Source organism: Zootoca vivipara, chromosome 2, assembly GCF_965207765.1.
Source record: "Zootoca vivipara chromosome 2, rZooViv2.hap1.1, whole genome shotgun sequence".
Classification (NCBI taxonomy): Eukaryota; Metazoa; Chordata; class Lepidosauria; order Squamata; family Lacertidae; genus Zootoca; species Zootoca vivipara.
Genome location: NC_142584.1, coordinates 111,172,319 through 111,195,262, shown reverse-complemented (window position 1 = coordinate 111,195,262; position 22,944 = coordinate 111,172,319). Strand labels below are relative to the sequence as shown.

Genomic DNA, 22,944 nt, shown 5'->3' with positions numbered 1-22,944 from the left:
GAGCTGCTTTCGAATCCTGGCAATTCTGTGTCATTCCCTCACCCTCAGTCTTTTCACTCCAGATGATCTCAAACAGCCTCTCATTTATTAGATTTCTATCCCAGCTTTCCCCAAGGAGCTCGACGTGACGGCATATGTGGTTTTCCCTCTACCCCGTTTTATTCCCTGTGAGGTAGACTGTGACTGGCCCAAGAGCTTCATAAATGAGTAGGAATTCGAACCCTGGTCTCCCGGGTCCTAGCGCAGCGCTCTAACCACTACAGGACAATGCCTCTCAGATACAATCTGTTGCCGAAAATGTATTTTACTGAAATGTTCTCCCTTTCGTTTTGCTTCCCCCCCCTTGTTCCCCCCGTGCGCAAGGACTTTGCATAGAATGCCAACAAGAATTCAGTCCCAACTGCCCCTTCCTTCTAGGTCTAGGACAAAAAATAGGGCACAGTGGAACCATTTCAGGTAGGAAGCTACCAGGTAACAGCTGGAATATTTGTTTATTTCATTACTTAATTAGCTTCGCAAAATTTATATGCCTCTCAATTGTAATAAAACCTCAAAGCGTTTTACAAAAAGAATAAAGCAATAAAATTATCAGTAAAAAAAGTAAAAAACTATTAAAAACATTCAAAAAGTAATAAAAATCAACCATACAGAAAGAAATCAGATAATGATGATGATGATGATTTATTACCCTGCCCATCTGGCTGGGCTTGAAACATTAAAAGCTTCCCTAAACAGGGCTGCCTTCAGATGTCTTCTAAAAGTCTGGTAGTTGTTGTTCTCTTTGACATCTGGTGGGAGGGCGTTCCACAGGGCGGGCGCCACTACCGAGAAATGTAAAACACATGTCGAGCATTCTACATGTGTGGATAGGCTTGCCTAAAGAAAAACTATTTTATAGTACAGTACATTGATTGTTGCTTTCATTTCAAAGTAATCCTAAGCTATTTTTGGATGACTTTCCCCAAGGAATTATGGGAGCTGTAGTTTGTTAAGGGTGCTGAGCAATATTAGGAGGCCCCTCTAATCCCCCCTAACTACAATTCCCAGAGTTCCCCGTGAAGAGGGACTGATTGTTAAACCACCCTGAGAATTGTAGCTCTGTGAGGGGAATGGGAGGTGGGGAGGTCCTTCCCCAATGTTCAATGTTCTGAGGATGTTTGGCTCCCACCCCTGGGCCCTTGCAACGGCATGCACGTTTTTGAATACGTACAATCAGAAATATTTGCACAGATAATGGTAGAGCAGGGCTGGCCAACACGTCGATCGTGGTCGACTGGTAGATCCCCAGGAGGCTTGCAGTGGATCGTTGGCTCCTTTTCATTTGCTTTTCCCTAGGAGCACCTGGCCCCGCCCCCATCTCCTTCCTGCATTTTATACTGCTCCGTGGAACAAAGACCAGAGCTTTTGCATCCAGCGCCTCCCTCCCTTTCCCAAAATTTAGCCTGGGGCTAAATGGATTATAGGAGGAAATGCACACACACATCCTCACAAGTACAGGAAGGAGCCCCGCATGCCTCGGAACCTAGGAAAATGTGTGATGTCTCTTAGGAAACTGCAACCTTAATTGTTGCTAAGAAGCAGCAGGGGAAAGGTTTGTCTCTCTCTCCACTGCCCCTGGTCAAAAGATGTATTTCCCTGCCCTCCACCCTCTTTCCCCCCTTTCTTAAAAGATTGTGGTTGCAAACATCAGAAAGAGAGAAGATGTCTCTCCTTTCTTTGGGAACTTAAAAAGTGAAAAGAAAGAGGGGGAGGGGGAAAAAAACCCGCCCAATCTTTTATGACCGCCCCACACCCATGCAAACATGGAGACAGTTTGCAAAAAAGGGGGGGGGGAGAGTGTTTATTGCCGCTCTTTGGAACTTGATCAACCTTTTTTCTGCACTTGTTCAAACTTTTCCCTGCCATTGGGCTCGGTTGCTGTTGCCTTTATTTAACCAAGAGAGAGAGAAGGGTGTGTGTGTATGTGGGTGAAGAGCAGCCATGGAAAACGTGGTGGTTGCTCTCCTCCATCCTCGCCCAAATCCGAGCATCTCCCTCCCTCACCCTACACCCCAGTCTTCCATCTGTGCAGGCTGCATATCACCCACCCCCTTTCTTCTCCCTAAAAAAAGCTCAACAACTTTGAGCCGAACCCCTAAAAAACGGGGGTAGAGCACTGCCAGATTTTAATTCTGAAAGTAGATCAGTCTCTTGGGAGTTGGTCACCCCTGTGGTAGAGGACAGATGGGGAAATAAATGCCAAAAAATAACAAATAAGTGGACATTTTACAGGAACTGGGTAGAAAGGGGGGAAGCCAACCCGAATATACAAGCACGAATGAACAGACTGTACATGGCGAAAGATTTGAAGAAGGAAGGCCGGACTAGGTAAGAGGGTGGGAAGGGAGGGGGAAAGATTAGGGGGGGAAATGGACTTTGTTATGTAAGCTTCTGTTATGTAAGCTTTTACAGGAACTATATACAAAAATGTTATATTGTTATGCATTGTAGTGTGAAAATTAAATATTAATAAAAATAATAAAAATAAAGTTATTGGCTTCTGAGACACATCTCTGTATTTCTTTTTTACCAGGGAGGAAATGATCACAGGCTCAAGTAGCAGTCTCTCCTATGACTAAGAAGTAAAACTTAGTGTTAGTATGCCAAATGTCCCCTTCATGGATCAATGCCTTGTCGTGGCGAAGGGGCTTGAATAACTCAGAGAAGCTATGAGCTATGCCATGCAGGGCCACCCAAGATGGACAGGTCATAGTGGAGAGTTTTGACTAAACGTGATCCACCTGGAGCCACTCCAGTATCCCTGCCAATAAAACTCCATGGACAAAAACAACAGGTATATAAAAGTTATGACGCTGGAAGATGAGCCCCTCAGGTCGGAAGGCGTCCAACATGCTACTGAGGAAGAGCGGAGGACAAGTACAAGTAGATTCAGAGCTGATGAAGCGGCTGGGCCAAAGCTGAAAGGTCGCTCAGTTGCGGATATGCCTGGAAGCGAAAGGAAAGTGCGATGCTGTAAAGAAAAATATTGCATAGGAACCTGGAATGTAAGAACCATGGATAATGGTAAGCTGGATGTGGTCAAAAATGAGATGGCAAGAATAAATATTGACATCCTGGGCATCAGTGAACTAAAATGGAAGGGAATGGGCAAATTCAGTTTGGATGACTATCATATCTACTACTGTGGGCAAGAATCCTGTAGAAGAAATGGAGTGGCCCTTATAGTCAACAAAAGAGTGACAAAAGCTGTAATGGGATGCAATCTCAAAAATGACAGAATGATCTCGATACGAATCCAAGGCAGACCTTTTAACATCACAGTAATCCAAGTTTATGCACTAACTACCGGTGCTGAAGAAACTGAAATTGACCAATTCTATGAAGGCTTACAACACCTTCTAGAAATGACACCAAAGAAGGATGTTCTTCTCATTACAGGGGATTGGAATGCTAAAGTAGGGAATCAAGAGATAAAAGGAACAACTGGCAAGTTTGGCCTTGAAGTTCAAAATGAAGCAGGGCAAAGGCTAATAGAGTTCTGTCAAGAGAACAAGCTGCTCATCACAAACACTCTTTTCCAACAGCACAAGAGACGACTCTACACATGGATATCACCAAATGGGCAGCATCGAAATCAGATTGATTATATTCTCTGCAGCCAAAGATGGAGAAGCTCTATACAGTCAGCAAAAACAAGACCTGGAGCTGACTGTAACTCAGATCATCAGCTTCTTATAGCAAAATTCGAGCTTAAACTGAAGAAAGTAGGAAAAACCACTGGGCCAGTAAGATTCAATCTAAATCAAATCCCTTATGAATACACAGTGGAAGTGAGGAACAGGTTTAAGGATTAGATTTGGTGGACAGAGTGCCTGAAGAACTATGGATGGAGGCCAGTAACATTATACAGGAGGCAGCAACGAAAACCATCCCAAGGAAAAGGAAATGCAAGAAAGCTAAATGGCTGTCCAACAAGGCCTTACAAATAGCGGGGGAGAGGAGGCAAGCAAAATGCAAGGGAGATAGGGAAAGATACAGGAAACTGAATACAGATTTCCAAAAAATAGCAAGGAGAGACAAGAGGGTCTTCTTAAATGAGCAATGCAAAGAAATAGAGGAAAACAATAGAATGGGGAAAACCAGAGATCTGTCCAAGAAAATTGGAGATATGAAAGGAACATTTCATACAAAGATTACCATAATCAAGGACAAAAGTGGTAAGGACCTAACAGAAGCAGAAGACATCAAGAAGAGGTGGCAAGAATACACAGAGGAATTATACCAGAAAGATATGGAGGTCTCGTACACTCCAGGTAGTGTGGTTGCTGACCTTGAGCCAGACATCTTGGAGAGTGAAGTCAAATGGGCCTTAGAAAGCACTGCTAATAACAAGGCCAGTGGAAGTGATGATATTCCAGCTGAACTATTTAAAATTTTAAAAGATGATGCTGTTAAGGTGCTACACCCAATATGCCAGCAAATTTGGAAAACTCAGCAATGGCCGGAGGACTGGAGAAGATCAGTCTACATCCCAATTCCAAAGAAGGGCAGTGTCAAAGAATGCTCCAACTACCGCACAATTGCGCTCATTTCACACGCTAGCAAGGTTATGCTTAAAATTCTACAAGGCAGGCTTAGGAAGTGCAAGCTGGATTTCGAAGGGGCAGAGGAACCAGAGACCAAATAGCAAACATGCGCTGGATTATGGAGAAAGCTAGAGAGTTCCAGAAAAACGTCTACTTCTGCTTCGTTGACTATGCAAAAGCCTTTGACCGTGTCAACCACAGCAAACTATGGCAAGTTCTTAAAGAAATGGGAGTGCCTGATCACCTCATCTGTCTCCTGAGAAATCTCTATGTGGGACAAGAAGCTACAGTTAGAACTGGATACAGTGGAACCTCGGTTTACGAACACCTCGGGTTACGAACTTTCGGTTGACGAGCAATCATAACCCGGAAGTAAGTAACCCGAGGTTTCCAAGGTTTCCAAGGCCTACTGAGGCCTCCACTGAGGCATCGGAGCATCCGTGAAAGCGCTCTGATGCCTTCACGGAGCAGCTAGGCCAGGGCCTCCTCCTTACCCCTCCTTACCTCGCTTTTGCCCCAGGGACCCTCTGGCCCCGGATCTCCGGGTGGCCGGGCGATCCCGGCGTGGCGGCGCAGCAGCAGCTGGTGGGGGTGGTCGATGGGTCCGAGGCTCCTTTCTCGGAGGGACTCCTCTCCTTCTTCGGATTGAGCATGGCGGCGGGGGCAGAAAGGTCGGGTCCGAGGCCTCGGCGCTCCGCAAGACAGGAGATCCCAGGCCTCTGGCCCCTGGGGCTCTGTCTGGTCGGCGGCTAATCGGCAGCTGGGCGCCCTCAATTTCGGGCTGTTGCGCTCGCCGGGGGAGGGGCGACCTCTCGGCCGGTCCACCGGGCACCCCCGGCACCCACACGGCGTCAGCGGTGTCGGAGTCAACGGCTCAGGAGCTGCTCAGGCAGCGCGAAAATGCTGGCTGCCCTCAGGAGCTCCGCGGACTGGGCCGAAGGCACGGAAGGCACGGAAGCACTCCGATGCCTTCGGCCCAGTCCGCGGAGCTCCTGAGGGCAGTCAGCGTGTTTGCGCAGCCTGAGCGGCTCCTGAGTTGCTGAGACCGCCGTCGCTGGGCACCCACACGGCGTCAGCGGCTCAGGAGCCGCTCGGGCCGCACGAACGTGCTGGCTGCCCTCAGGAGCTCCGCGGACTGGGCTGAAGGCATCAGAGCGCTTCCGTGCCTTCCGCCCAGTCCGCCTGGCCACCCGGAGATCCGGGGCCGGAGGGTCCCAGGGGCAAAAGCGGGGTGCGGAGGGGTAAGGAGGAGGCCCTAGCCCAGCTGCCCCGTCGCCGAACTACCACCGCTGCCACAGAAGCGAAGAGGACCCTGAGCCCCCATCCAAACAATGACTATCAGTCCAGATAAGAAAAATAAATAAATTTTACTTTTTTTTCATCTACAATACTGTCTTAATTATTTTATAGTACAATACATTATTGCCTTCATTTTATGTATCAATGGTCTTGGTAGACAGTAAAATTTGTGTTAAATTGCTGCTTTAGGGGGTGTTTTTCATTGTCTGGAACGGATTAATCCACTTTCCATTACTTTCAATGGGAAAGTTCGCTTCGGTTTATGAACACTTCGGTTTATGAACAAACTTCCGGAACCAATTGTGTTCATAAACCGAGGTACCACTGTATGGAACAACTGATTGGTTCAAAATTGGGAAAGGAGTACGACAAGGTTGTATATTGTCTCCCTGCTTATTTAACTTATATGCAGAATTCATCATGCGAAAGGCTGGACTAGATGAATCCCAAACCGGAATTAAGATTGCCGGAAGAAATATCAACAACCTCAGATATGCAGATGACACAACCTTGATGGCAGAAAGTGAGGAGGAATTAAAGAACCTTTTAATGAGGGTGAAAGAGGAGAGTGCAAAATATGGTCTGAAGCTCAACATCAAAAAAACCAAGATCATGGCCACTGGTCCCATCACCTCCTTGCAAATAGAAGGGGAAGAAATGGAGGCAGTGAGAGATTTTACTTTCTTGGGCTCCTTGATCACTGCAGATGGTGACAGCAGTCACGAAATTAAGAGACGCCTGCTTCTTGGGAGAAAAGCAATGACAAACCTGGACAGCATCTTAAAAAGCAGAGACATCACCTTGCCGACAAAGGTCCATATAGTTAAAGCTATGGTTTTCCCAGTAGTGATGTATGAAGTGAGAGCTGGACCATGAAGAAGGCTGATCGCCAAAGAATTGATGCTTTTGAATTATGGTGCTGGAGGAGACTCTTGAGAGTCCCATGGACTGCAAGAAGATCAAACCTATCCATTCTGAAGGAAATCAGCCCTGAGTGCTCACTGGAAGGACAGATCGTGAAGCTGAGGCTCCAATACTTTGGTCACCTCATGAGAAGAGAAGAAGAGAAAAATCCTTGGAAAAGACCCTGATGTTGGGGAAAGATGGAGGGCACAAGGAGATGTGCAAGCTAGGGATGGTGGGAGTTGTAGTCCTAAAACATCTGGAGGGCCAAGTCTGGGGATGCCTGTATTAGAACATAAGAATAGGCTGCTCGACTGGGCAAAGGCCCACCTAGTCCAGCATCCTGTTCTCACAGTGGCCAACTAGATGCCTGTGGGAAACCAGCAAGCAGGATATGAGCACAAGAGCTCTCTGCCTTCCTGTGCTTTCCAGGAACTAGTATTAAGAAGCATTTTTGCCTAGGACCACGAGGGCAGAGCACAGACATCAGTTTAATCCTTTTTCAAGCTATCCAAGTTGTTGGCCATCACTGTCTCCTGTATGATGGAAGACCATAGATTGAAAAATTAGAAATACAACCAACTCGCTGCCTTTTGTTTCCTCTCCATCTTTACCTCTTTCTCCTGCCACATTCACCCATCCCTGTCCCCATCTCCTCTCCCCTGGAACTCACCAGATTTCTCTGAGGGTCCTGAGAGGGAATGCTCAGAGGTTGTGGGGAGGGATGCGGGAGACAGCCTGACCAGGTCAACCGTCCATCTTCCTCCTTCCATCCTGGCCAGGTGTGCAGGTTCCGTCTCAGCTAGGTTTGCAGGTTCAGCTTCCTGAGGAGCCCAGAAGCCAGAGGAAGCTGCAGCTTCCTGGGAGGGAGGGAGAAGCCCAGGGGCGTAGCCAGGATCAAAACTAGGGGGGGGGGGCAAGCCATGGTCGTTCAGGGGCGGGGCCAAGGCACAGAAGGGGAGGGGCCACAAAGTGGGCAGGGCTAAAGGGCCAACGGGCCTGATGACATCGTGGCGGTGGCAGCAGCGGCCACCTTGTGCTTCTGGGGCTGGTAGCGTTGGCGGCTACCCTGCTTGGCTGGAGAGGACGGGAGGGTCGGGCAGGCGAGAGGGGGTGGCAGGGCGGGCGAGGGCGAGGCAAGACACGGCCGCAGCCACGACGGCTCCGAGGCGTTGCTGCATATCAGCATAATATTTCAACCATGGTTCAAGCCCCACCTTAGGAAAAAAATCCTGCATTGCAGGGGGTTGGACTAGATGACCCTTGTGGTCCCTTCCGACTACAATTCTATGATTCTATTGATATATTACCATACATATGCATCATTCTGCTTTCTTGAATTGTCCTACTCCTAGGCATAGCATCCAACTCCTAGAGGCCTAGGTGCCCCCCCCCAATTACTGGTAAATACCGTATTTGAAAGAGTCATCCCCCCATGTTGATGGGCTTTCTATGTGGGGCTTATCTGCCCCCCCGTATTTTATTAAGGATGGAAGAGGGAGGGAAGGAAGGAAGAAATAGAGAGATAACTCATATTTGTGGGTGTCTCTGGATGACGCTGTGATGCTGGAACTCTGCAGCAAGAGGACAGGAGGGTCGGGCAGGCGAGAGGGGGTGGAAGGGCGGGGCAAGGCATGGCCGCAGCTACGACAGCTCCGAGGCGTTGCTGCAAATCAGCATAATATTTCAACCATGGTTCAAGCCCCACCTTAGGAAAAAAATCCTGCATTGCAGCGGGTTGGACTAGATGACCCTTGTGGTCCCTTCTGACTACAATTCTACGATTCTATTGATATATTACCATACCATATGCATCGTTCTGCTTTCTTGAATTGTCCTACTCCTAGGCATAGCAGCCAACTCCTAGAGGCCTAGGTGCCTCCCCCCCCCCAAATTACTGGTAAATACCGTATTTGAAAGAGTCATCCCCCCATGTTGATGGGCTTTCTATGCCGGCTTTTCTGCCCCCCCCGTATTTTATTAAGGATGGAAGAGGGAGGGAAGGAAGGAAGAAAGAGAGAGAGGGATAATTCATATTTGTGGGTGCCTCTGGGTGACGCTGTGATGCTGGAACTCTGCATGTACAGGAGCCTTGTAAGCAGCTTTCTCTCTGCTTGATTTACAGCAGGCACGTCCAACAGGTAGATTGTGATCTACCAGTAGATCACTGGATGTCTGTGGTAGATCACTGGTAGGTCACTGGCACCCCTAAAAAAAGCTCACCCAAAATTTTCCTCCTCCCTCAAAAAAATTGAACTATGACCTGAAGCCCTAAACAAAAATGGGCCTCCCTCCCTCCTAAAAGAAGCTCAACAAGTTTGACCTAAACCCCAAAAAACAGGGCTTCCCTTCCTTAAAAAAAAACTCAACAGCTTTGACCTGAACCCCCCAAAAGGGGGTAGATCGCCCCCAGTTTTAAACTCTGAGTAGATCAGAGTCTCTTGGGAGGTGGCCACCCCTGATTTACAGTATACAGATGCAGGAGGAGGGGCAGACTGGAACACCAATGCTTTTTATAAACATCACTGTGTCTGTCAAAGCTACAGCCCCCCCTTTCTTATTCACTTCCTTTTAGCCTTGCAGAGCCACCTTAGTCAAATTGAATCCTCTGAGTCTGCACCCTCATTAAATCGCCAATAGAACTCTTAATGCTCCTGAATGCTCATTAACAAGTCCCACTTAAGAACAATAGGGTGAAATGGTCAGCTATCAAATCTTGCCTGGGGATATATGCTCCATTGTCTTAACTGCTTAACTACTGGTAGCCACTTTGCTTTATTTATTTGATGTGTTTTTGTTACTGCTGTGGCCCCCCCCCCAGCAAGCGGAGACTTAGCTGCTCTTGCTAAAGCAAAGCCTTTACCACTTCAGTTTTTGGAGGGGAAAAGTGCTGGTTATGGTCTGTAAAATACATTATTTTTTTTTGCTTCTAGGGGGGGCAGCTGCCCCCTCCTGCCCCCCTGCCTACGCCCATGGAGAAGCCAAGGGAGTCTCAGAGCCCCTGCAGGGATTCTCCTGCCCAAGACATTCTGCTGCCCCTGGAGAAGCCCCAACTGGGCACCCTCATCCCAAGAGCCTCCACCCATTTTCAAACACCTCTCTTCTTCTTTTTTTATTTTGTTTATTTAATCTTTATTGGTTTAAACCCAACACATACGCACACAACGAAAGCTTAGAAGAAAAAGAAAACAAAAAGGACAATACATCTCTTACAAAAAGAAATGGAGGAATACATCACGAATGCAATAAATTATTCCAGTCATCAACTTCCTGCTTCCTTGATAAAGGTTATTTATTTTCCTAATTACTTGCCTCTATTTTTCAATAAGCTTTATCTTTATTAAATCTTGTCTGAATACTTTATCTGCCTGTCCCGCCTCCCTTCAAAGGCTGATGGTATGCACATTACTGACCTGAGAGTAGATCCCATGGAACTTCAGAGTTTATCTGCAAAGGATTGCTCTGAATACAGTGGTACCTCTACTTACGAATTTAATGCGTTCCGATCATGGCTAGCATCGTTCCCTGCAGGAAGAAGCTTCTCTCCCCCCCCCACTCCGTCTTCAAAGCCCCCATTTTAAAAATAGCTCCCTTTCCTCCCTTCTCTTCTCCCCGTCCCGGGGCTTCTCATCCTGGACCCCCTTCCCTCCTTCCCCGCCATTGGCTTTGCACTCATCCGAAATCCTGGGCAGCGGGGGTGGGAATGGGAGACCCCGCGTTGGAGGTAGGGAGTGAAGGCGCTTAATTAGGAGGCTTAATTAGGAAGCAGCCCCCTCTTCTGCCTCTGCTTCCCGCCTCCTTCCCTTCCTCCTTTGCAAGCCCCGATTTTATCTCTGCCGGTGGAGCCGGAAGTGGAGGCAATTCTGGAGAGGAAGGAGAAGTTTCTCTCCACGCCCAGCCTTTTGTCTGTTACTGTATGTCCTTTTTACAGAAACAGCCCTGAATAAGCATAAACACAGAACTCCCATGGACTGTGGAATTCTGGTTCGTAGCATGTAAAGTTCACATAACAAGAGCCAGCAGGGTCGGCAGCAAATATAATCTGCTTCCTGAGAAGTGGAGCACATTTGTTATGTATCACAGCAACAAAGCTGAAGGAAAGATGCAGCCCTTGCGGGGTGTGTGTGTGTGTTGTAAAGTGCATTATTCCAGAAGGAAGGACTGCTTTGTCTTAGAACTTACATGCTGTATCCACCGCTTAAATACAAAGAAAGCAAATGTTAAGCATGGATGAATAAGAAAAAAATGTGGCAGCGACCAGGATGACAGTCTTTCCCAACCTGGTGCCCTCAGGCTCGTTTGGAGGACGCATCTCACCTGGCCCCAAGGCACCTCTTTTCAAACCTCCTTCCAGCCTCCCTCATCCATGCGCTCAAACAGCAGATTGGTGTGGGCTTAGCCTTGCCCATCTTCTGGCTTGGCTTCAACCACGTGATGGGAAGCGGAAACAAAGAGGAAAACCCGCCTTTGGAAGCGGGAGGAGGGGTGGAAATAGAAGAAAAATTAAAAGGACTTCTTTATGACAGTTTCCACGCACGCACACAAACAGAAACACACACACACACACAACATCGGGAGCTGCACTCAAACATTCCCAGCTTTTGCCATCTCCTTCAGCCATACCTGCCAAGTCCTGGACTGCAAAATCCGGGACTGGTAGCCGCGCGACACCGGAAGTTGCGTCACTTTGCCCATCTATTGGCACAAAAAATGGCCACCGCCAACACCGGAAGTCGCGTCTACGCACTTCTGGACATTCGTAGACGTGACTTTCGGCGCCGGCCATTTTGGGCAAAGCAGGGGGGGGGGGAAGGCCGCTGGCAGCAGAATATAAGGGAGAATAGCGGGAGACGAAGTGATACGAGGACCATCGGGAAATGGTCTGAAAAAACGGGGTTTCCAGGGGAAAACAGGGTACTTGGCAGCTATGCCTTCAGCCCATATGCCAGGCATAGGCATCCTTGGCTCTCCAGTCGTTTTGGAACTACAACTCCCATGAACCCTGACCACTGGCCCTGTTAGCTAGGGATCATGGGAGTTGTAGTTCCAAAACATCTGAAGAGCCAAGGTTGCCTATGTCTGCCATATGCAATCGGAGTTTATCTGCCATTCCTTATACTTGCAGCGATTGGAGGCGCAGGGGACCCTTGGTTTAACATAGCGGCAACAATCCAGAAAACTACAACGCCCACAACCCTTTGCGTTTTGGAAAGGCGAAAGCAGGACTAGCAGCTCCCCGCAGCGTTAGAGGTTTCTGCCTGCTGCCTCCCTGTAGTAAGAAGGGGGTGGGTGGTGGGCGCAAGGGTCGTGCACGTGTTTTAATGGGTCTTGAAGAAGGCGCGGTGGGCGGCTGGTCTTGCAAGGGGAAGAGAAGTGCAACCCGGGCTGTGCGTGTCTGACAGCGAGAAGTGGTGCATTCCTTTGTTTTGGCTTTGCACGCTTCATTGCAGAGGAGGAAAGGTGCGCTTGCATTTTGGCAGCGGGAGAAAGCGGGGTGTCAAATGTGATGGCCGTTTTGATTATTGATTTACAGGTGAAACTCAGAAATTTAGAATATAATCAAAAAGTGCATTTATTTCAGTAATGCATTTTATTTTTTATTTTTATTCTTACAAATGCTTTCTTTTGGAAATTCCACAGTAATAAAACAAATACCGTAGTTCCAAACAAAATAAACAAAAATAAACATCACTATTACATTTCATTAATTACATTCCATTTATAATTCACCCACCTAACCACAAATAATTACAATTACAACAAATAAAGGCTTGACATATCTTGCTTTTCATGTCATGCATCTATCTCATATACTGATTTCACCTTTTAAGCTGCGTTACTGAAAAAAATGCACTTTTCGACGATATTCTAATTTTCCGAGTTTCACCTGTAGGCCTGTAAAAGATCTTGGCAATACAAATGTAAAGGAAAGAATAATAGAATATTGAGAGTTGGTACACAAGGGCCATCTAGTCCAACCCCCTGCAATGCAGGAATCTCAGCTGCATTCAACCTTCACCATGCTCCAGCGGCAGCCCAGCGCCTTCCCTTTGGAGCTGCTTTTGAATCCTGGCAATTCTGTGTCATTCCCTTGCCTCAGTCTTTTCACTCCAGATGATCTCAAACAGCCTCTCATTTATTTATTAGATTTCTATCCCAGCTTTCCCCAAGGAGCTCGACGTGACAGCATATGTGGTTTTCCCTCTACCCCGTTTTATTCCCTGTGAGGTAGACTGTGACTGGCCCAATAGCTTCATAAATGAGTGGGAATTCGAACCCTGGTCTCCCGGGTCCTAGCGCAGCGCTCTAACCACTACAGGACATTGCCTCTCGGATACAATCTGTTGCCGAAAATGTATTTTACTGAAATGTTCTCCCTTTCGTTTTGCTTCCCCCCCCCTTGTTCCCCCCGTGCGCAAGGACTTTGCATAGAATGCCAACAAGATTTCAGTCCCAACTGCCCCTTCCTTCTAGGTCTAGGACAAAGAAGAGGGCACAGTGGAACCATTTCAGGTAGGAAGCTACCAGGTAATAGCTGGAACATTTGTTTATTTCCTTGCTTAATTAGCTTCGCAAAATTTATATGCCTCTCAATTGTAATAAAACCTCAAAGCGTTTTACAAAAAGAACAAAGCAATAAAATTATCAGTAAAAAAAGTCAAAAACTATTTAAAACATTCAAAAAGTAATAAAAATCAACCATACGGAAAAAAAATCAGATAATGATGATGATGAGGATGATGATTTATTTATTACCCTGCCCATCTGGCTGGGCTTCCCCAGCCACTCTGGGCAGCTTCCAACAAAATATTAAAATATGGGAGGGTGGGGAGGTCCATCTCAATGTTCAATATTCTGAGGGCGTTTGGCTCTCCCCCCTGAGTCCTTGCAATGGCATGCACAGGACATCAGGATGTTGTGTGTTGTTGCACGTGCGATGCCAGAACATCTTGCCAGGTCTTCTCAATCATTTACAGAAGTTGACGCCTCTGGGCTGCAGGAACCCAACCAGATGGGTGGGATACAAATATGATAACCACTACCAGCACTTTGAACAATAGATGCCGGCAGTAGACATCTAGTGACAGAGGTTTCGTTTCTTTCTCCCTTGTTTTGATTTCAGTAATTTGCAGTCTGTTTCTCATTGCAGCCCATGACTCAAGGAAGAAGCACTCCAGCGGTATGTGTGAAAAGCTGTTGACTAGGAGCTAAGCTTGGCAAGACATAATGGGAACCACACAGAAAAGAGAACCCTGGGATTGACATGCACGTGAGAAGAACCTGGGCCTTCTTCATAAACAGAGAATCCATGCGAAAGGGAAGCCCTACAAGTGGCAAGCGCATTGCAGAAGACTACAGGAAATCCAGATCCAGCTCTCTTTTCTGAGCAATACGCAGCATTGTGGGAAAAGTCCAGAATGCCAGATACCAAGCTATCCAGATCAACAGTCTTCAGATACCCTCTTGAAAAAGAGGGGAATCGCCAAATAGCACGGCCCCCAAGAATGAAAACAAACACTTCCAAATTGTTTTCGAAACATCCAGAGACTTGACAGCCATCTTCACTTCCCAGGAAATCTGGGAATCCTGAGTGGAAAACTCCATACATTTATATAGTTTTCCCCCTGTGTGAATTTGCTTATTGATATTAAGATTTCCACTCCCGCTGAAGATCTTTCCAAATATCTATGGTTTCCCCCCTGCATGAGTTAGCTGTTGTTTCCTAAGGTGTCGATTTCGAATGAAGCTTTCCTCATTTAAATGGTTTCTCTCTTGTGTGAGTTTGTTGATGTCTTCTAAGGTGTCCATATCGATTGAAGCTCTTTCCACATTCAATGCATTCAAATGGTTTCTCCCCTGTGTGAGTTCGTTGATGTCTTCTAAGGTGTCCATATTGACTGAAGCTTCTTCCACATTCAATACATTCAAATGGTTTCTCCCCCGTGTGAGTTCGTTGATGTCTTCTAAGGTGTCCACTTCCACTGAAGCTCTTTCCACATTCAATACATTTAAATGGTTTCTCCCCTGTGTGAGTTCGTTGATGTATTTTAAGGTCTCCACTCCCACTGTAGCTCTTTCCACATTCAATACATTTAAATGGTTTCTCCCCCGTGTGAGTTCTTTGATGTCTTTTAAGTGCTCCATTTTCAATGAAGCTCTTTCCACATTCAATACATTCAAATGGTTTCTCCCCTGTGTGAGTTCGTTGGTGTGTTCTAAGGTCTCCACTTCCACTGAAGCTTCTTCCACATTCAATACATTCAAATGGTTTCTCCCCCGTGTGAGTTCGTTGATGTCTTCTAAGGTGTCCACTTCCACTGAAGCTCTTTCCACATTCAATACATTTAAATGGTTTCTCTCCCGTGTGAGTTCGTTGGTGTGTTCTAAGGTTTCCATATCGACTGAAGCTCTTTCCACATTCAATACATGTAAATGGTTTCTCCCCCGTGTGAGTTCGTTGATGTGTTCTAAGGTGTCCATTTCGACTGAAGCTCTTTCCACATTCAATACATTCAAATGGTTTCTCCCCTCTGTGAGTTCGTTGATGTATTCTAAAGTCTCCAATTCCACTGAAGCTCTTTCCACATTCAATACATTTAAATGGGTTCTCCCCCCTGTGGGTTCGTTGATGTCTTATAAGTTGTCCATTTTGATTGAAGCTCTTTCCACATTCAATACATTCAAATGGTTTCTCCCCTGTGTGAGTTTGTTGATGTCTTATAAGGTGTCCATATTGACTGAAGCTCTTTCCACATTCAGTACATTTAAATGGTTTCTCCCTCGTGTGAGTTCTTTGATGTCTTCTAAGGTCTCCACTTCCACTGAAGCTCTTTCCACATTCAATGCATTCAAATGGTTTCTCCCCCGTGTGAGTTCTTTGATGTATTTGAAGTGCTCCATTTTGACTGATGCTTTTTCCACACTCTATACGTTCCAATGATTTCTTCCCTGTGTGAATTTGTTGATGTCTTCTAAGTGTTTCACTGTGACTATAGTACATCCCACATTCCATGCATTTAAACTGTTTCTTTGTTCTTCCCAATGAAGTCACAGGTGGCTCCATAGAATTCTGGCCCTCATCTTCCTCACCTGTTTGGGATTGGGAGGAAAGAAAATCTATTAGACTTTCAAGAAAAACAAGAAAGAAAGTGAACACATGTCAATCCCAATTTGCACCTTCTCTTATTTTAACACCATCTCCATTTTCCACTGCCCTCACTACCTTCCAAATTTTTAGGAATGTAGATGAGATAATGGCAAGAACAACACGCTAACTCCATTCACAGTTAATTGTAATTGGCTTCTTAGACACATCTCTGTATTTCTTTTTTTCCAGGGAGGAAATGATCACAGGCTCGTGTAGCAGTCTCATCTATGACTAAGAAGTAAAACTTTAGTGTTACTATGCCAAATGTAAAAATATTGCACTATATTAGAACAGGCACCCCCAAACTCGGCCCTCCAGATGTTTTGGGACTACAATTCCCATCATCCCTGACCACTGGTCATGTGCTAGCTAGGGATGGTGGGAGTTGGTAGTCCTAAAACATCTGGAGGGCCAAGTCTGGGGATGCCTGTATTAGAACATAAGAATAGGCTGCTCGACTGGGCAAAGGCCCACCTAGTCCAGCATCCTGTTCTCACAGTGGCCAACTAGATGCCTGTGGGAAACCAGCAAGCAGGATATGAGCACAAGAGCTCTCTGCCTTCCTGTGCTTTCCAGGAACTAGTATTAAGAAGCATTATTGCCTAGGTCCACAAGGGCAGAGCACATAATCAGTTTAATCCTTTTTCAAGCTGTCCAAGTTGTTGGCCATCACTGTCTCCTGTATAATGAAAGACCATAGATTGAAAGATTAGAAATACAACCAAGAATGCTTTTGGACCACAACTCAATAATTCTTGAACTAAAAGGCGAGAAAAAATTCTCCATGTAGAGTATTGCTCATATTTTGGGCAATACAATGAAAGGTGTTTTAGTAGAAAAAATTAATCACAATCAGGCCTGCTTTCTATCAAAACATCAGATGAAGGAGAATATAAGGAATATAATTGATATGATTGAATATTTGGAAGTAAGAAATGAGAAAAAGCGGCCTTAATGTTAAATAGATGCGGAAAAGGGTTTTGATAACGTTTCATGGGCTTTTATGAAAAAGATAATAGAAAAAATGAGTTTTGGGAGAGAATTAGGGAGAGGAATTGATGCAATTTATTCTTACCAACAGGCCATGCTTATTGTTAATAAGGTTATAACAGAGAAGTGTAAAATAATGAAGGGGACAAGGTTATCCCCTATTACCATTATTATTTAGAGGTCCTGGCAAGAGAGAAAGACTGGAGAACTTAATTAGAGGAATAACAATAGGAAATAAAACATATATGGTAAATTAAAAGCTTTTGCAGTTGACCTTGTAATTTAAACTAAACAAGAATAAGACTAAGCTTTTGGTAAAAAGCATGATAGAGCAAGAAAAAAAGGAATTACAACAGAGAACAGAGTTATACATAAAAAAGTCAAAAAGAAAGGTTTTAATTATGAGACATCACAATTGGGGAAAAAAAATCTTAGGAAGTAACATAAAAAATCTGTCTAAAATCTAGAACTTGCTCCTAGAATGGTGTACAAAGCATGAACAGGTCGAATCAGGTATGACTAAAAGGGAAAAGGACTTAGGACATAACATGCAAAAGGCAGATTGGGAGAGGCTTTGGAAAACAGATCTGAAATTCACACCTTGCTGTACATTGAAAGAATACTACATGAAAATGATGTATTGGTGGTATTTGACTCCTAGTAAGTTATCTAAATGGGACGCAGGTGGCACTGTAGGTGAAATCACAGAGCCTAGGGCTTGCCGATCAGAAGGTCAGCGGTTCGAATCGCTGCAACAGGGTGAGCTCCCGTTGCTCGGTCCCAGTTCCTGCCAACCTAGCAGTTCAAAAGCACGTCAAAGTGCAGGTAGATAAATATATACCGCTATAGCGGGAAGGTAAACGATGTTTCCATGTACTGCTTTGGTTTGCCAGAAGTGGTTTTGTCATGCTGTCCACATGACCTGGAAGCTGTATGCAGGCTCCCTCGGCCAATAAGGCGAGATGAGCGCCGCAACCCCAGAGTCGGTCACGACTGGACCTAATGGTCAGGGTTCCCTTTACCTTCAAGTTATCTAAAATGTATAGAATAAGTTCAAATATCTGATGGAAATGTAAATGCTATATGTGGTGGTCACATAAGATTACAGTATCATTTTGGGAAATGGTATATAATGAATTGAGAAAAAACAGTTTAAAATAATTTTTGTTAAGAAACCAGAAGCCTCTTTATTTGGAATTACAGGTACCAAAATCTCAAAAGACCAGAAAACACTACCGTATATTCCGGCGTATAAGACGACCCCCAACTTTTCCAGTTAAAATATAGAGTTTGGGATATACTCGCCATCTAAGACTACCCCTCTTCCAATGCACACCAAATAAAAAATTAAAAAATATCAGATTTGATTTCAATATGGTAATCCCTGGAGCTCTGCTGCCAGTCAGTGCAGACAGCACCAAGTGAGATGGACCAATGGCCTTGCTTGGTCTATAAGGCAACTCCCTATGCTCCTGTGGGATGAACTGGGTTTCATTGAAACTCGATGGCCTTTTCTCCACATCCTTTCCTGGGAGAGCTGCCCTTTTGCCATGGCTTCTCGCCCCCCCCCCCATTCACTAGGGAAAGTCTAAAATGCAATGAATATAAAACCATTTAAGAAAACCAAGGGCAGAAGGGGTTCAGATCTGAAGCTACAGTGGGAGAAAAAGCCTAATTCATGGAGTTGTGTATTGGCGATTGAAGATTAAAAACAACTCAACCCAGAGTAGTCTCTTCTACTCCAGTTCCTTCCACACTTTTGGTCAGTTTATATGCCATAGAATTAAATGGCAAAGCTTGTCTTGGACTGTATTACATGTTTGAATACCACCTCATTTTTTTAAAAAACAAACCTCTCATCATACAAAGCGAGTGTATCAAGGAAAACAGCTCAGTCCAGCCTTCCTCCTCAATGAAAGAGAGAGACATGGAGAAATAAAGCAGGGAGAGTCAGCGGAGGAAGCAGCAACGTAGGGAGAGAGAGAGAGAGAGACGGAGAGATAAAGCAGGGAGAGTCAGCGGAGGAAGCAGCAACGTGGGGAGAGAGAGAGAGACACGGAGAGATAAAGCAGGGAGAGTCAGCGGAGGAAGCAGCAACGCGGGGAGAGAGAAAGAGAGACGGAGAGATAAAGCAGGGAGAGTCAGCGGAGGAAGCAGCAACGCGGGGAGAGAGAGAGAGAGAGAGACAAGGAGAGATAAAGCAGGGAGAGTCAGCAGAGGAAGCAGCAACGCGGGGAGAGAGAAAGAGAGAGAGACGGAGAGATAAAGCAGGGAGCGTCAGCGGAGGAAGCAGCAACGCAGGGAGAGAGAGACACGGAGAAATAAGGCAGGGAGAGTCAGCAATCGAAGCAGCAGTGCAGGGAAAGAGAGAGAGAGATCAAGGCAGGCAGAGGCAGCGAGAGGGAAAAGGAGCCAGAGAGGAGGAGAGTGGGGACGGCAGTGAAGAGGCTCCCCTCATTCCCTGGGTGTTCATACGGCCGTCGCATACAGCGGGGATGCGGCCGTGGCCGTTTTTGAGCTCCCACCACCAGATGCGGCGACCGCAGATTCTCCAGTCCCGGCGTATAAGACGGACCCCGACTTTTGAGACGATTTTCTGGGGTTAAAAAGTCGTCTCACACGCCATAATATACGGTATGTATGCAACAGAAAACAAGGACTTTAAAAAAGAATGGGGAAAATTTACCTATGAGATTACTGGAAGGAAATCAAAACGTTATCTGGACTTTAGGAATCACTTGTAAAATAAGTCAGTTCATGGACAATTTAGATAGATAAAAATGTGGAGAATGTATCAATACAGTGGTACCTCGTGTTACGTTACGTAATTTTTCCAGATTTCTCCGCTCGCACACGTAGAAGTGCTCTATTGCGCTGCGTATGTGTGCAGAAGCGGTCCTCTGCTTGCTTTTTGTTTTATGATTGAGTGAGTGACTGTGGAAAGGGATAAAAGCCCCCCATCCAAACAATGAGTATCATCAGTGCAGGTACAAAAAATAATAATTTAAATTTTTATCAACTACAATTTTGCATTACTTTCTATGGGAAAGTGCACCTTGGTTTTGGAACGCTTTGCTTTTGGATGACTTCCGGAACCGATTAAGTTTGAGAACCAAGGTACCACTGTAACTCCTAAGATTTAAAATCCTGGAGGAAGAAAATCGGCTTCCGGTTTGTCGCCCGATCTGACCGGCCGGGTTTGTCTCGAGTTCCGAGACAGCCCAGCTTTGCTAGGGGGGGGGGGAGGGCTGCGAAAGCGACGCAGCGCCCCAAAAGAGTTTCAGAAGGAGCGTTCTGAGAACGAAGAGTTCAGTGGTGCCTCAATTTTGGTGATTCCCCAAGTCTCCGGTGAGTTCTAATAAGAGCCCCGGAGCAAAGGGTTGTAGTCGCGGGGGCCATTTTGAACGTCAGTTTTACCCTAGCGAAGTGAAGCTTCGAGCCGGAGGTGGTGTGCGGCAGATTCTTCCAAAATATAGGATCCAGAGAATTGGACTCTGTGAGTAAAGGACTGAAATTTTACTTTATTGGTTATCAATTCGGAACGGGAGAGAGACCTAAAAAACGGAAGCCATCTCCTCCCACAGATTGATTTAAGAAGCAGCCGAAAAATATCCGTAGCCTGGAAAAGAACTTTATTTTCTATTAAGAAATTTACAAGGACTTAAAAAACGATTCTCCCCTTGAGGCAGGGTAAAGGGGAGAAGGATATTTGCAGTTAAAATTCCCTGCACAGACAGGATTTAAAAGTTGGAAAAGCCCCCTCCCTCCCCGGAGACGGTGGTCCTGACAGACCAGCGAACTAAAGGGATTGGGAAGAAGGAATAAAAAGGAAAAGATTGAATGGACTTTGCGGAGTTACTTTGTTTTAAAAAGCTTTTAAGAGGTGACTGTAACAGTAATTAAGAAGAAACAATACAGCCAGTTTGTGTCAAATGTTGACGGAGGAATATGTAGCAACCATTTCCGTTTTCCCAGGAAAGTGCTGACCTTGAAACGGTCTAGAAATGTCAACAGAAGTTTATGCACCTGGATTTCAACAGAAAGTTTTGGAACTGCTCTTCGAATTGAGAGTGTGCCATGATATACTACAACAGCGAGAAGGAGAACAACACTTACAAGCGGAGGACAACATCATCAATAATTCAAAATTAGAAGAAGACATTAATGCCAATGATTTGAACGACAGTGACTTTTTACAGTCTGAGGACAGTAGAGTCAAGTCGGAAAAGTCAGAGGAAGATATCAAGGAAATTGAACTGAAGGTCGTTGAGAATTCAAAACAAGAAAAAAGCTACCAGGAGGGAAAGCAGGAAAATGTCCAACAAGACTGGTTTGGGTCTAGAGTTCCTATATTGAGGAAAAATCAGAACTTTTTTGGATCCCAGAACATTTACAAAGTAACAAGTGTCCAAAGAAAGGGAGAAGTCCAGGGGAATAGAGTTGTTCGGGTGGTAAAACATGCCAGAAAGGGGGTGGGATGAAGTAGGAAAGATTTTTTTTTTTTGTTATCAGGACGGATAAAAGGATGGAAAAACTGGATTGCGGACTTTGGATCTTGCTGGAATGGAAGGGACTGGCTGGGACCGGGGGGGGGGGTAGGAAAAAAAACTGAGAGTAGATGAAAAAATCAAAAATTGGCCTTCTGGGGACTCCTGGTGGCAGGGGGGGGTGTCACTGGGGTGGAGTGGGAGGGAGCACAATTCGAAAAAGAATTGTTTTGGAACCTCCCTTGCCCCTAGGATGGGTCCTGGGGGCGAGGTGGGGGGATGAAATAATATTAAAAGAGAATTCAGAAAAAAATGGACAATATGTAAAAAAAATAAGATTGGGAAGTTGGGAAATAGAACGGGGATTATGAATAGAAAACTGCTTAATTGAGATCTTAAAATGCAAATCTGGAAGGGGGGAGGTAGGGGAAGCCAATATAAAAATGTGCATGAAGAATGAATAGATATATAGATAGATAGATATATCCTTTCTCTTCTTTTTCTTTCTTTTTTGTGGGGGGAGGGGATTTTTTTATTTTTTTTTAGGGCGGGAGAGGGAGGGATGGGGGGGGGCTCTTTTTCTTTTTTCTTAGTAGAGACGTATGGATAGATAGTGGGGTGGATACTCTTCTCTGTCTTGTCTCGTAACCCGGGTCCCACTGGTGGCAGAAGAGGACTCTGGGGGAGGGAGGAGGGGGAGGGGGATGGGGATAAACCTCAACTATAAAAATGGATCACCTTAAACTATCCGCCCGGCACGGGACCATCTCGTGGCAGGAGGAGGCTCGTGGGGGGGGGTGGAAGAGGGTGGAACGAATATGATTTGTGTCTCCTATGTTTATTTTGTAAAACCAATAAAAATTTTTATTTTTATTTTAAAAAAGACACGAGGCAGAACGAGAAAAAAATAAAAGAAAAAAAAACTGCCCCCACTACTTTATGAAAGGGATTCAAGAAACAAAGAGTTGCTTTGGAGAAGGCCTCACCCCTTCATTCTTCCTGCCAAGAACTCTCTGCTTTTTGTTTCCTCTCCATCTTTACCTCTTTCTCCATCCACCATCCATCCATCCCTATCCCCATCTCCTCTCCCCTGGAACTCACCAGATTTCTCCCTGGGTCCTGGGAGGGAATGCTCAGAGGTTGTGGGGAGGGATGCAGGAGACAGCCTGACCAGGTCAACCGTCCATCTTCCTCCTTCCATCCTGGCCAGGTTTGCAGGTTCCGTCTCAGCTAGGTTTGCATGTTCAGCTTCCTGAGGAGAGCAGAAAACAGAGCAAGTTGCAGCTTCCTGGGAGGGAGGAAGAAGCCAAGGGAGTCTCAGAGCCCCTGCAGGGATTCTCCTGCCCAAGACATTCTGCTGCCCCTGGAGAAGCCCCAACTGGGCACCCCCGTCCCAAGAGCCTCCACCCATTTTCAAACACCTCCCTTCCTTTTTATTTTTTATTTTGTTTATTTAGTCTTTATTGGTTTAAAAGCAACACATACGCACACAACGAAAGCTTAGAACACGGGTGTCAAACACAAGGCCCAG

General features: G+C 45.7%; 1 protein-coding gene and 1 long non-coding RNA gene across 8 annotated transcripts in view; one reads left to right on the top strand and one right to left on the bottom strand.

Annotated features, from left to right (window-relative positions):
* LOC132591586 (uncharacterized) overlaps window positions 1-22,944 on the bottom strand; it is a 93,789-nt gene that overhangs the window by 37,873 nt on the left and 32,972 nt on the right. For 3 of the 6 annotated variants that reach the window (XM_088663519.1, XM_088663520.1, XM_088663518.1), the window contains 2 exons: window positions 22,515-22,665; window positions 13,296-15,878 (listed from right to left, as the gene is read on the bottom strand). The exons of 1 other annotated variant lie outside the window; for it this stretch is intronic. In XM_088663519.1, the coding sequence (XP_088519645.1) occupies window positions 14,542-15,878; window positions 22,515-22,614 (1,437 nt within the window). In that variant the 5' untranslated portion in view covers window positions 22,615-22,665 and the 3' untranslated portion in view covers window positions 13,296-14,541. Of the gene's footprint in view, window positions 1-13,295; window positions 15,879-17,843; window positions 17,856-22,514; window positions 22,702-22,944 lie in introns of those variants that run through there. 2 more of the 6 variants (XM_088663516.1, XM_088663537.1) reach the window with 2 other exon arrangements.
* On the top strand, window positions 1,383-14,550 carry LOC148687068 (uncharacterized). 2 transcript variants are annotated; one of them, XR_015948517.1, is made up of 3 exons: window positions 1,383-1,591; window positions 13,209-13,301; window positions 13,939-14,550. It is a non-coding gene; the product is annotated as an uncharacterized LOC148687068 (long non-coding RNA). The 2 variants fall into 2 exon arrangements; XR_015948518.1 differs by lacking the exon at window positions 1,383-1,591 and adding an exon at window positions 9,954-10,075.